The following is a 14,275-nucleotide window of genomic DNA, read 5'->3' as shown; positions in this document are numbered from 1 at the left end:
GGTTATTTTTTACAGTAGCAGGCTGAAATTGAAAAGTTGAAAGTTAAATACTGTGCAACAACAAAAACGGTTTTGAAATGATAAAAAACACATTGCACTGATGGAAACATTTATTGTAATGTATTTGGCAGCTGTTTGGTAATGAGAAGGCTGAATCTTACTATAATTAAAATAAATGCTACATTTGTGGTTTTGATTTAAACAAGCATATATAGGGCCTTGCTATTTTATTTTTTATTATTGTCCAACAATTTTAGCTCTACTGGTTTATAGACCAGAAGAGCTTACGGAATGGTTTGTTTTCTTTTGTCCATTGTGTGTCATTTATCCTTCCCTTCATTAGTACTTTGTTTGTTATTACCTTTTTTCATAAATTTCTTTGAGGGTTGGTATGAGACATATTCATTCTATGGCCTAGTTGTTTCTAAGTAGAAATGGTGCTGTTCAGATATCTAGTATAGCAACCACAGTAGTGATCTTCAGAATATGTAATCAAAACTCCTGAATGGATGGTTGTATTAAAATGGGGTTTTTACTAAGCAACTTCTTATAATGTCTGGCTGGTCCTAATGGTGCCGTTCAGATATTTAATGTGCCTGCCACAGTAACAGTCTTGAAAATCAACCCATCTCTTCTCATAGACTGGTCATATGTTAGCAAAGGGTCTTCACTAGAAGACATTTTATGATGTCTATTGGTCATAAATAATAATAGTACCGATTTAACTTCTAATATGAATGCCACAATGGCCTTCTTGAAAATCTTGTAATCACAACTTTTCCTTGATGGTTGGCTGTATCAATATTGTGCTTTCACCAAAAGATTTCTTATGATGTCTAGTTGGTACTAAATAAAAATGGTGCCAATCTGATAATGAATATGACCACCATGGCATCCATCTTGTAAATCTTGTTTTTGTTGCTCCTCCAAAACAGAAAGTTACATCAACATGGGGTTTACACCAGAATTTTTATGCATTTTTGGTCCTAGATGAAAATGGTGCCAAGCTGATTTCCAGCTAGGTTGAAAATCTTATTATTGCTGAAGAATGTAAAAGATGGTTTCAGTAATCTTCAGATAAAAGAAAATAAAGTGGATTATTTTGAATTCCTGGATTTTTTTTCAGCCAGACGAAAGTCAGTCTCTTCAAGGGACTCGTGTTTAAATTTAATTTTTAATTGTGATAAACAAAAATATGATTGTCTTGATGGTTTAGTAAAAATGTTTATGCCTGCTATAATGTATTATGTTATAATATTGTTCATCCATTTGTCACCAATTTTGTTTTACCATAATTATTCAAGTTGTCAAAAGACTCAAGTTACCAAACTTTGTGGCTGTCTTGCACTTGGAGTCTGGAAGAACCTTTCAATTATTTTGTTCAAAATGTTAGGTCAAGATCATTTGGACTGAAAGGAGAAAAGGGGTTTCCTTACAGTAGCTAGAGTTCTCCACTCTCTACAGTTATGAAATATTGTTGGTAACATGCACATGAGGTAAATAAGAGGCCTATTGATTTTGGTTTTATAAAGGTCAAAGTCACCAGGACTTTTAAAAAAAATAGTTTTTGCACACAAAACTAGTTCTACATTAACAGCACAGACCAATTTTGTGGTTGGCATTTGTTTCAGAAAGGAATAAGCCTGTCAGTTTGGAGTTAAAAGGTCAATGGTCACAATCACAATAAGAAAAGAAAAAAATGTTTTATGTACAAAAATTGCTGGGACCCAAGTGGCAGAGTGGTCTAAAGTACTCTCCGTCATGAATCACTGCCATCTCACCTCTGTGTGGGTTTGAGTCTTGGACTCGGCCAATGTGAATATGTGAGAAAGCTTGCCGGTAGCTTCTTGTTTGTCGGTGGTTCTTTCCGGGGTTTTCCCGGGTTCTTCCTCCACCATTAATACTGGCCGCCATATTTTGCCTATATTATGCTGAAAAATGGCGTTAAACCCTATAACAACAACAGCAACAAAAATTGCACATGTTGATTATTATCTTCCTTGATCAAAGGTTGTAAAAGGCTTGCACTTAATATATGGATCAGGTCAATTGATTTTGGAGTACCATTGGTACAAATATTAGGGTCATTCTGGCTCAAATAAAGATGGGTTGTGCAGAGAAACTTTTGTTCTGGAGTAAGTTCCTTTGGTAAATTTTTGGGATGACTTGCACTTGGATTTAAAAAAAACCTACATATTCTGAGGTCATTGTAAATCTGATAGAAAAATAATAGTTACTGCACATTAACTTTAGTTCAAGACTAGAGCAAGGTTGAGGTAGTTGGGTGCCATATGTCAATAATTTCCATTCATCTGTACTCTACTAGTGCCATCATAGAAGACTAACCAATATGGGAAGGATATATAATGTGCCATCCAGGATACTCTTCTTTAACTTTGATTTTTAATGTTCTCATTGAGAAAACTGGTTGTACCTTTGCTTTTCAATAGCATAAATGACATCCTTGCCTTCTACTTAGTGAATGATGAAGATGCTCACATTATTCAGTGCTAATCATCTCCATTCATATCATAATCAATATACATCATGAAATGGTGACTTTTAGAAACTGATTTGGAGTCAGATAAGCAATATTGTAAGCTGGACAGGGACATTTGAGCTAACACAGAATTGCATAGATAGCTGTACTACAAGAAAAACTTCATGTAAGCTGGGTATTAAGAGGTTATTTTCATATTTATATGATTATTTATTGCTTTTGTTGCTTAAAAATGCAGAAGAAGAAAAAATTGTGACTGAGTAATTGAACTTTACTTGGGTAAAAGTTTACATTGTCTAATATTGAGTTTATTCCATTAAAAAAAAACACCACCAACAAATGTGTACTTTTCCTCAGGATAATATTGCCTAGTAGACACTATAGCATCAGTTATCTCATTACAAATATAACTTGCATAAAGAAAATCTGTGATCATATGATCCTTTAGTAGGACTTAAGAAGAACATGATTGATGTGTTAGTGTATCATTAAACTGGACTCTGTTTCTGAATCAGGTCAGAGTGGTATGAACTCTTCTCAGAAAAGTTAGAATTACTGCAACATTGTTATGAGTCTTTATAATTTTTCTTTCATGTTTCATGGGAAATCAGGCAGAGAAATTTGGGAATTCATTTGTTATGGACAAATATGTGTCTGAAGAAGTTTTAAAGGAGGTCTCTCAAGCGGTGAGTATGGTCATTTCAAACAAAACACATCTTTTCTTTTATTTTCTTATCAGTGTCATTAAATCCATTCATTATGTAGGTATACCTGTTGTTTTTGCATATTAATTGTGATCATTTATGTCTCACAAGTTCATACACCCCTGTTGACTTAAACCTCATCTAAACCAGTTAGAGGTAGTGATTGTATTTTGCATGATTTTTAATAAGGATTAGTGATTGCTAGCATTGTCACGAAAATTAAAAGTGTAGATATTGGTGATAGCTGTTATTTATTATTATGTGTAAAAAATGTCCTTCTGATATATTGATTTTACTTACCAGCTAATATTGGTATCTGTAAAGATTAATCAGTTCTTTTAGGGCCCTACAACAAGATGTGGGAGCCATTCTTTAGACCATCAGGCTTTCTTTCCATCTTTCTCTCCACTCTTTTTTTTCTTCCAAACCACCATATCTTTGCAATCCTTGCACAATATTAGATGCCATTTGGTATGTGAATTGCCTATTAATCTTTTCAGTTCAAATTTTTATGAAGTTATTTTCTCAATTTTAAATCTACACTACAGTTTGTTTTGAACCATGTTTCATGGACATTGATGTGCCATTGATGATTTGTTTGTTTTCTTTCTGTCATAAGCTCCATTTTGTGACAGTTATGGCCCTTGATAGTGAACTTCATATTTTCACATGGGATGTTGTTTGTAATGGCATAGCGTAGCTAAAGAACCATCAAGTTATTCATAATCAGTTTGATATGAATACTGTTATATTACACGTATGTTCCTTGTATGATTTTAATATTGTCAATACTCACGGTGGAGTCAGAGTCTGTGCTAAGCAAATAATTGTCTTCAAATGGAAACTTGGAATATTGCTTGCAAGCAGCATACTACAAATACTCGCTAAAAAAAGTCGAGTAAAACTGCAAATAACTAAGATCCTGATCTGCTGTGTCATAATGTGCCTGCAGATTAGGGTCTGTGTTGTTTGTTCTACTGATTACTCCTAACAAACTGCACAGACCCAGATCTGCCAGTGTATTATGCAACAGTACATCTGGGTCTTTGCAATTTAGGGCAGACTTATGCCCCCTTGTCAATAAGCATCATATCTGTTTGAGGGGATGTGGTTTGGTATTTAGAATACACCTCTTTTGCTTCCACAAAAGTTATGTTTAAGGCCCTGCTGAACATAATGTAGTAGGCATGGCCCTTGGCTATGCAACAGTATGTACAGAAGTAGGCATGACCTTTGGCTATGCAACAGTATGTACAGTTAGTCTATAGTAGGCACAATTCTTGGCTATGCAATAGTATGTAGCAGGCATGACCCTTGGCTATGCAACAGTATGTACAGTAGTAGGCATGTCCCTTGGCTATGCAGCAATATGTAGTAGGCATAGTCCTTGACAATACTACATTATGTACAGAAGTAGGCATGGCCCATGGCTATGCAACAGTATGTACAGTTAGTCTGTAGTAGGCACAATTCTTGGCTATGCAGTAGTATGTAGTAGGCATAGTCCTTGGCAATACTACATTATGTATAGAAGTAGGCATGGCTCATGGCTATGCAACAGTATGTACAGTTAGTCTGTAGTAGGCACAATTCTTGGCTATGCAGTAGTGTGTAGCAGGCATGACCCTTGGCTATGCAACAGTATGTACAGTAGTAGGCATGTCCCTTGGCTATGCAGCAATATGTAGTAGGCATAGTCCTTGGCAATACTACATTATGTACAGAAGTAGGCATGGCCCATGACTATGCAACAGTACATATAGTGGTAGGCATGACCCTTGGCTATGCAACAGTGTCTAATAGGCATGGTCCTTGAATATGCAATAGTATGTTCAGTAGTAGGCATGAACCATGGCTATGCAACAGAAGTTTGTAACTCTTGTGGCCATCGTAATTTTGATTGTTGTTTAAAAGAACCTTGACAGTTCAGTGTTAGTAAACATTCATTTCTTATTCTTGCAGATTCAGAATGACTTTATTTGTTAATCTTGATAATACTGCAAAGAGTGGGTAGCTAATCTTGTTGACAAAATGAAAACAGTTTTTGCTACAAAGATATGATTCTGTACACTTTTGAGACATTGTGTTAATACAGCACCAGAACTTCCATGGTAATGCACAGAATACTACAGTATTTCTCCTTTAGTGAGAGCTGCTTTGTAAATTGTTGGAGGGAGGAGTTTATTACTAGAAAAAAGCCTTGTCTGAAATAAAATTTTGCCAGAATTTAGTAAGCCATATGGATGGGCTTCCCATCAAGCATGAAGTTATCATGGAAGAATTGTGATATTCATAACTGTAGTTTGAATGTATCTCTAGAAGAGATTATTACTTATAGGTGGCTGCTGCCCCCTGGTGGGTGCCAATTGATGGAGCTGATTGGAGACATCCAGAGGGAAAAGGATCACATATAAGAGACAGGTTTGGATTGCAACTGTACAGCTTTAATTTTCAGTTGTATCCAGTATTATTGAACAACCAACACATTTGAAATTTCCTTTCCTACCCAGAAAAATCCATGTCCATCTTTTGTACTCACTCTTTTTTTTTATTGATATGTTTTCATTTTTAGTTATGTAAAAACATGCCGGGGATTTACAAATCCACTTGCCCAACTCCCATGATAATTTCAAATTTGGCAGCTCAAATTTCCAATGTAGGTGTCCATGAACAAGACCAAAAATTTACAGAGAGGGAGAAAGGTGTTGTGTTCTGTTTGTAATGCTTTATGCTCTGCAAGTTTTGCAACTTGTAATCTTGCCACAGTACATAGTACATCAGCTTCTTTATTTAGTGTTTATATGTGCCACATTCTTATATTAAATGACCACAGTTTTTATCATATGTCATTCCCATCTTGTAGTCAACATAATGGTTAGTCTCACATTTTCTCACTTAGAGGTGATATTGATAATATTTACAGTTGAAAGCAAGTTTTGAAAAATAAACAATAAATAGTTATGGCTTATATGTTTCATTTTAATGATAGTATTTGTAACTCAGTGGGACTTGATGATCATTGTTAAGTAAATGGATGAAATAAATGGCCACAGATCCTTCAGTTGTGAGTATAAATAAACCATTACAGTCTAACCTTCATTATTGTTGATGTAGTTGATGAGGTGAGTCTATTATCTTATATAGGCAGAAAATGAAAGTTTCTAGCTTTAATTGAACCTGTTTTAAAAAAACAATAGTATGATGCTTCACAAGAAAGTTCCAATCATTAATGAGTATTCCAGGCTAGCACATGTAATTGGTTGTTTAATTTTTCAATTTGAGGCCTTTTACCTAAACATTACACCTATCTCTCTTAAAAAAAGAAGCTATTTTCAAACCCTTTTGTACCTATTCATTTAAATGTCTGTAAATATGTACATGTATGTTTCTGCTCTTCTAATTTTATCTGCATTTTTACCATTTTTTACATTATCTGTCTACATATATTATTTACATATCTTCTTTTGATAACTTTAATTGATGTTTATTTTTAAGGTGTCATCAAGAGTATGAAACAACAGTGAAAGTATATATATATATATATATATATATATATATATATATATATATATATATATATATATATATATATATATATATACATACATACATACATCCATATACAGTGGAGCCTCGTTAATCCGGACACATTCGTTCCCAGCGAATATGTCCGGATTAACGAGTTTTCTGGATAATTGAATCATGCACATTTTTTATTTTACGATATCATCACACAGTATATATGTACATGTATATGCTAGCTTTAAATGTAATGTACTGTATATTCAATAATGGTTGAAATAAATTAATGAATACATCTATTAATTTGTGTTTATTTCACATTATTATAACATGTGCTTGTACGTACATTTACAGTAAATAGAAGTTTAGACAATTAACACATCGAACACATCACACTATGTTCATGTACATGTATGTACTGTACATACATTTATTATGTCAATTTCCAGAAGAAGTCTGTAACCATTGTTTGCCTGGATTCTTTGGCGGATCTATCTGCAATGATTACTGATAGTGGCCATAGATTGTCAATGGCTTCGCTATTGTGTTTTATGTCATCACTGGTGAAATTTGCTGACGTCTGCTCAAAATACGAAATTAATGTTGCTATACTGTCCTTGGCTTGGTTGATGGTAATGTCTTTTCCCTCGGGGTCGGTAGTGTCATCATCGTCTTCTTCATTATCATTGTTTGGAACCTCATCTTTAGATACCAGAGTCAAAATGTCGTCATTGTTGAGTTGTTGCCCTGTCTCTTCCTTTTCGTCTATCCGTACGAATTCCTCGGCGGCGTGGTGGGCCGACATGTCTGAGAACCACATGAATACGGCATCATCGACTTGTTGATATTTGGCATAGCGAGCGCAGGTTAGGTCTGCTGAGTCGGCAGGTACAGACAACCATTTGTCCTTGTTTTTTATAATGTCCGCAACTGTCGACTTGCCAATGTCTAAGGAATAGTAAGCTATAATATGCTGGCGTATATCTTGAATTGTAGCTTTTGGGTGATCTTCTTTTTTATGCTGGCCGGTATCTCTACTCGTCTGCGCTTGCTTGATGGTGTCGCCATAATATATGTAAAAAGTACAATGCATACAAACTGTTATCTCCCAGTTAAATGCGTAATGGTAAACTAATAAAATGCAGTCATTTTTATAAGTCATATTTTACAGTTGCTAATGATTGACGTCCCCATTTTATTCTAAAATGAAGCCCTATACTGTCCACAGCTTAAAAATGTCAACTGTATTTGCACAGAAAACAATAAACTGTGATTGTTACATACAATTGGTAAACAACAAAGAGGCTTAATGACACTTTTAATTTATTTACCATATGTTAGGTCAAAAAGCGTGGACGATTTGATCCCAGTGTGTTTATTCAATTATTAACACCCCCGTCGGCGACTAGCTAAAACAGACATTGTTTATACAATCGCTGGTTACAATATGGTCACGCTACTTAGTTATTGATAGTGGCCATAGATTCTCAAGGGCTTCACTACTGTGTTTTATGTATTATTCTTCTGATTGTATTTTCACATACGATTTTTCGAATTTTCTTATTTTTGGACAGATTATTTCCAGATTATCGAGACAAGTTTTAATTTAATTTTACACTTTGGTCCCCGATTTTGATTTCCGGATCTGGAATGCGGATTTCTTGATTAACGGAGCAAATTAACGTTTAGGAATTCCATTCCTGTTGAATTATGTCCAGATAGCGAGGTTTCCGGATAAACGGAGTCCGGATTAACGAGGCTCCACTGTATGTATATATATATATATATATATATATATATATATATATATATATATATATATATATATATATACACACATACATACATACATACATACATACATATATATATGTGTGTGTGTGTGTGGAACAATTTCTGTAAAATATCCCATATTTTATTTGATCACATTTTTTTAATATGCATTTTGTGATATCAGGTTTGGGGCAAGCTCATATTTCCAGAAGTAAGTTCAGCTTGCCTAGGAAAGGTTGACTTTTATATATTTAAAAAATTGTAAATCTCTGCATGCGTAGAACTTGTGGAAAGAAAACAGCTGAATTTTAAGCAGTTTTTTAACAGCACCCAAGCATCAGCAGCCTTTTGTTTAAAGATGCTTATGTTCCATCAAATATGGCTGCCTTTACACAAAATAAGAGAACCAGTAAAGATTTGTTCCCTCAAAAATTGCTCAGAAAAATCTTACCAAATTTCATAGCATCAGTGTTATACTGGTGTGATGGTGATCTACTTTTAAATATGACTATCATTACTTCAAAATATAACTTTAAAATAAGTTCTTGTCAAAATTGCCATGAAAAATTGTGCAAATGTTGGATGGAATGCAACTCAGCATAAAATTCTAATGCTGTCAGTGAGTCACCGAGTCTGTATTGAAATGGGAAAACCTTAAAATGTTGATGTAGGCATCAGAAAACCTTTAATGTTAGATGTTTTATCAAACACTGCTGAATAGAGTCTGATCAGATCTACTAACTAGATTACCTGGCACATACAACCATTATGCTTTAGGCATAATCATTATGCTTTTTTTCACTTAATTACCACTTATGCATAAATGTTACACATTTTTGGTATATCCCTCTCCAAAAAAATAATTTGTTTTCTTATTTTTGTTAACTTCCCATTAATCCCACATACCATATTCTAGAAAAGACGGCTTCTGTGTAACTACGACATAAGAGTATGCTTGTCTGGAAACTTACATGTACTTTCCTAACAGTATTATGTTCTATTTATAGCAGCTGCCATATTTCCAAGAAACATGCTGGTTTCTACTTTCAAACTTTTGACTTTAGTTTTTATTTATAGCAGCTGTATGGCTTAGTTAGGAGAGAATAGACTGGTTTTCTAACTTTTAATCTTTGCTCGCAGATTCTTTGTTCCAATTCATATCTGGTACACAACCAGTCTGTTGGTATTTGGCACTAAAAGTCAAGTCAGATTTGTTCTAGTCAGTGTGTGTGTTAGAGCAAAAATGTTTTTTTAGATAATTTCATGGATGTATTAGGAAAAGATGAAAAACTGATTCAGAGATGAATATGTGAATTATACAATACAGCATTCCATTCTAGGTCAGTTTCATGCCCCTTGCAGGTTGTGTGGAAAGGATTTTAATATTGGTCATGGTGGTAAAACAAAGAAACCTTGAATTAGCTCGTTTTACTAACACCAATACTAATGTAACTTCTTTTTTACAGCAGAACTAAATTGTGGACATGAATTTTATAAATGCAGAGGCATTATGTATTGAGATCTTAACAGAAAATGGACTACCCCTAGCGGTAGAAGACTACATTGGTCCTTTGTTCAAATGGATGTTTCCTGATGCCAAAATTGCAGAAAATATGCATGTGCAAGAACAAAATCATCTAATATTGTTAGGTGTTTAGCAGAAGATGCTTCACTTAAAATTGCAGAAGCCATGAAAATTGTGCCGTTTAGTATTGCAACAGGCAGGAGTAGTGATTATGATGACAAAAACTTGTACCCAGTCTGTGTAAGAGACTTTGACAATGAAAAGGGCAAAGTCAGAGTGCTCTTCTTTCATTACCAGAATTAACAGTAGGTTCCACTGGAGAAAACACTTTTTTATTTGCTTGATAATGCTTTGAATAAACATAAGTTGTTAGAACTGTATGGGGTTTTCAGCTGATAATGCATCAGCGATGACTGGAATTCATAAATGAGTTGCATTCTATATTTTGAAAAATGTCTCCATCATTGTACATATCAGGTTGTCTCTGTCATATGATGCACCACGCTGCAGGAAAGGCTGCTGATAAATTAGGAGAATTCCTGAAGTATCAAGTTGGCACTCTACCTGACAATGTACTTCATGTGGACAGAGTTGATTTTTTTCATCTTATTTCCCAGCTAAAAGACCCACTAACTGGAAGATGTAAATTTCCTCTTCTTTGTCAGGTTATGAAAGGAATATTGGTTCTTTACTATTTTAATGCTGACTGTGAGACATTGTCAGTATTGTTAACAAAAATAAAACTGAATTCAGATCAAGGCACTGTAACCCAGCACTTGGTTTTCTACTGGTGTGCAAAACAACATTCATAGTCTCAGCTGGTACAAAGTGTTTTGAAAAACAGAATGAGAGTCTGTTGCTTTTCAAAGCTGAGAGTGTTATATATATATATGAAAACTGGATGCAGCAACTGATGTTAAAAGTCCAGGGGGATAAATTATTCATTTTGTACATACGCTTATTGAATGTTTATCATGTTATATGTGGATTACTCTTTTTCTGCTTGGATTACTCTTTTTGTCCACTTGGATTACACTCATTCCTCACCAGGGGTTGGCATGTATGCCTGGCAGCTGATCATTTTTTGGAATACAAGGGCAGTGTCAGTGAAGTCAGTACACTTTATTACTGATTGAGAACTGTTTAAACACATTCATATCTCATCTGTATACAAGAATGACACTCTGACTAAGCTGTCCGTATGTATCTATGGAAATTGATATTTAGCTAAGTTATCACTGAGAAGATATCAGTTCAAAAGCAGCAAACTATTATTACATTTTATTCTTGCCCTCTTTGGAATTTGATTTCATTACCTACTCATAGCTATCATATTTAAACAATAGATTCTTTCAGTAGAAGATGCACAATTTAGCTCACTGTGACTGAAGCAACTTTTTATTAATTACTTTTTAATACAGCTAGATATATCACAAAATCAAGATCTATTACATTCAAGATTGCCAGCATGTGTTTCCCAGTGTTTTATATTTGAAAGCCTTTTTTTGTTGTAGAATGGACCATCCAGTTTTACATGCATCATGGAATGATGCTGTGGCTTATTGTAATTGGGCAGGAAAGCGTCTTCCTACAGAGGCAGAGTGGGAGTATGCATGTCGGGGTGGTTTGAAGGACAGGTCAGTTGTTAACTGGTTACTTACATACAAATTTATTTAATACAGTGGTCCCTCACTCTGAGGCTCCTCAGTATGCTGCTATCCCCATTATAACAATGCTATAGTTAGTTGGTAATGGATCCAACAAAATTTGTCAAATTTTGTTTTTCCTTTGCTACTTATTTGCACATATTAACTTTTTATGCTTTTTTATACATTGGTCCCCTTCCCCCCTCCAACTATTGGCCACCTACTTTTTATGACCAGAAAACTGTGACACCAATTAATTTGAGTTCAAAAGTTCCCCTCAAGGATAGTCAATTTGTTTAACATGCCAGTGGCTCACATAACTAGTGCAAAAACTGTCAGATTTACCCTTGATTGATGATTATTCATAAATCAGCGTTCCCATGCTATCGGGAAAAAGTCAGGAGAAATGATAATTTTTTCCTCACCGTGAAAAGTCCTTGAATTTTGCAAATATTGATAAAATTCAGGAAAAACCCGGGAATTTTCTACCACCACTTGATGCCCGAAACAATCGCGTAATTTAGTCGTAACTAAACTGATCATGAGTTCAATTTATCGAGTTCTAACCAGAATATTCGGAGAGTGCAGTATGGATCATTTGGTTGCTTGCAGTAAACATATATGCTGAGTCAATCCAAATGCCCAGTGGATTGAATTCGTCTAGTAGACTTTTATTTTCAAAGTCGGCATCATATCCTTATTTTTCCTTACATGGAAGGCATGAAAACCGGTCTTGCATCATGAGAGGCCAACATGGTGGTGGCAAAGCGTAGCCGCTTACCAGATGGCCTAGCAAACTTTTAACGTTGTTGGATTGAGTGATACATGCATGAAATCGATATGAAAATTACTTATTTTCTCAGAAATTGTGAGTATTAAAATCATTATGTCTTTAATCTGCTGTAAGACAAGATAAAACTATGGCGTTGATGAAATGTGACCTGGTACTCATGATTTGCGTTGCTAGTCGCATGAGTACACAAATCTAACAACCCACATTTTCAGATGCTGTAGAGAAAAAAATTAAACAAATATTAAAGTTGAATACTGGTTGTAATAAAAATACAAAAAAAGAAAGAACACAAAATTCTCCATATTTATATATTCTAATACAAATTCTGGAGTTTTGTTGTATCATGTGACTACCACATTGACATGTGCTTTCTGCTTGATAAATCTGACTGGACAGATTGCTGGTTTTTACAAAAAGGATCTGGGCTTTCATTTAATATATTAATTGAATTTGGTGACCCGACAAAAGCACGTAAGACAAATGCTTGCCAACATAAGCACGCAGGACTTGAGCGCGCCTAAGAACATGTGAACAAATGTTCTTGCAATTTAATGCATTAAATAAATAAAACATAAATTTGCTTTAAAAAATGTTGGTTTATTTACTTAGAATGTTTATTACTCTATATACGGCAGGTGCCCTGTACACACTTGTTGTGAAATGTTAACAAACCTATTATTGACTTATTAAAATATTGAAAAAAAGGAGAATATTGTGCAAAACTAGCCTGATTTATGTATAAATCATAAGTAGAAATGTTATTTATTTATAATTGACCAAAACAAGAATGAGTGGAAAAGGTTGAGCAGACACCTTAAAGCTCAATCTTACAGTCGTCTTTACAATTTAACTGCGTGGATCAGTTAATTTAAATGGTTGAAAAGACTGAGAAGTTGGCATTGCTTAGAATTAATGTACTATGAGAAAAAGTTGGCTGATTCATGCAGTTAATTTGTAAAGAAAACCGTACAATTTACTTGTGCTATTGTCTTCTCAGTTAACATTTTTGTATTGTCTTAATTAACTTTTTTGTATTATCTTCTCAACCTTATCTTTGTATACATGTGCGCTTTTGTCTTGTGCATATTTATCAGGTTGTTTATCACTGCATGCAGTTGTCGGCGCGCTTTTGTTTTGCGTGCTTTTGTTACAGCGCCATTGAATTCCTGTACAACATCATTATTAAGGAGGTCTTTTGTTGTTGATATCACGTGACTATTGGACTTCCAATATCGTCATTTGAGATTTGTGAAGTCATGTGACTAGTAATGCAACTGGTGAGTATTGAGTCAGGTTTCAATCTATGCTGTAGATTTGTCTTGTCCATCAGCTGATTAACAACATAACGATTATAATACTTGCCATTTCTGATAAAATATATCATTTTCCTTTCGATTTCATGCAGGTACGAGTCGATATAACACAAATTTAAATTTTCTAGGCTCACTGTTAAGCGACTATCACATGTCGCTACCGCACGGTGGTGGCAAATAAAAAATTTTTGATATGCAATTGAAGTGACCCCACACCCCAACCTAAATGTCCAGATGTGAAAAATGGGGTGTAAATATTTGGAGGCAACTCGGATTAGAAAATGGACTGCTATTTGTTTTAAGCCAAATTTGTAGTCCAAAATGTTGAATCTCAGAGCTGAAATGAGAAATTGTCATCCCTTGTGTTATTGAAAAATGATATGACCCCCTGTATCAGTACATGTTTGGGGACTGGTTTAACTAATTACAAGAATACAAGTTGATTTTACAGAAAATTCAATCATTGTTTATTTATTTAATTTTGAAGGTCTTTTGTCGA

The 14,275-nt window shown here is 34.5% G+C and overlaps 1 protein-coding gene across 2 annotated transcripts in view; it reads left to right on the top strand.

The window, feature by feature from the left end:
- LOC149796187 (formylglycine-generating enzyme-like) overlaps positions 1-14,275 on the top strand; it is a 40,489-nt gene that overhangs the window by 6,957 nt on the left and 19,257 nt on the right. For both annotated transcript variants that reach the window (XM_089966139.1, XM_089966138.1), the window contains exons 2-4: positions 3,112-3,186; positions 5,543-5,625; positions 11,539-11,661. In XM_089966139.1, coding sequence (XP_089822265.1) covers positions 3,112-3,186; positions 5,543-5,625; positions 11,539-11,661 — 281 coding nt within the window. The remainder of the gene's footprint in view (positions 1-3,111; positions 3,187-5,542; positions 5,626-11,538; positions 11,662-14,275) is intronic.

Source organism: Sinohyriopsis cumingii, chromosome 7 (genome assembly GCF_028554795.1).
Source record: "Sinohyriopsis cumingii isolate HCF-2022 chromosome 7, ASM2855479v2, whole genome shotgun sequence".
Taxonomy (NCBI): Eukaryota; Metazoa; Mollusca; class Bivalvia; order Unionida; family Unionidae; genus Sinohyriopsis; species Sinohyriopsis cumingii.
Note: the sequence above shows the minus strand (reverse complement) of the source record. Positions and strands in the feature narration are given on the sequence as shown.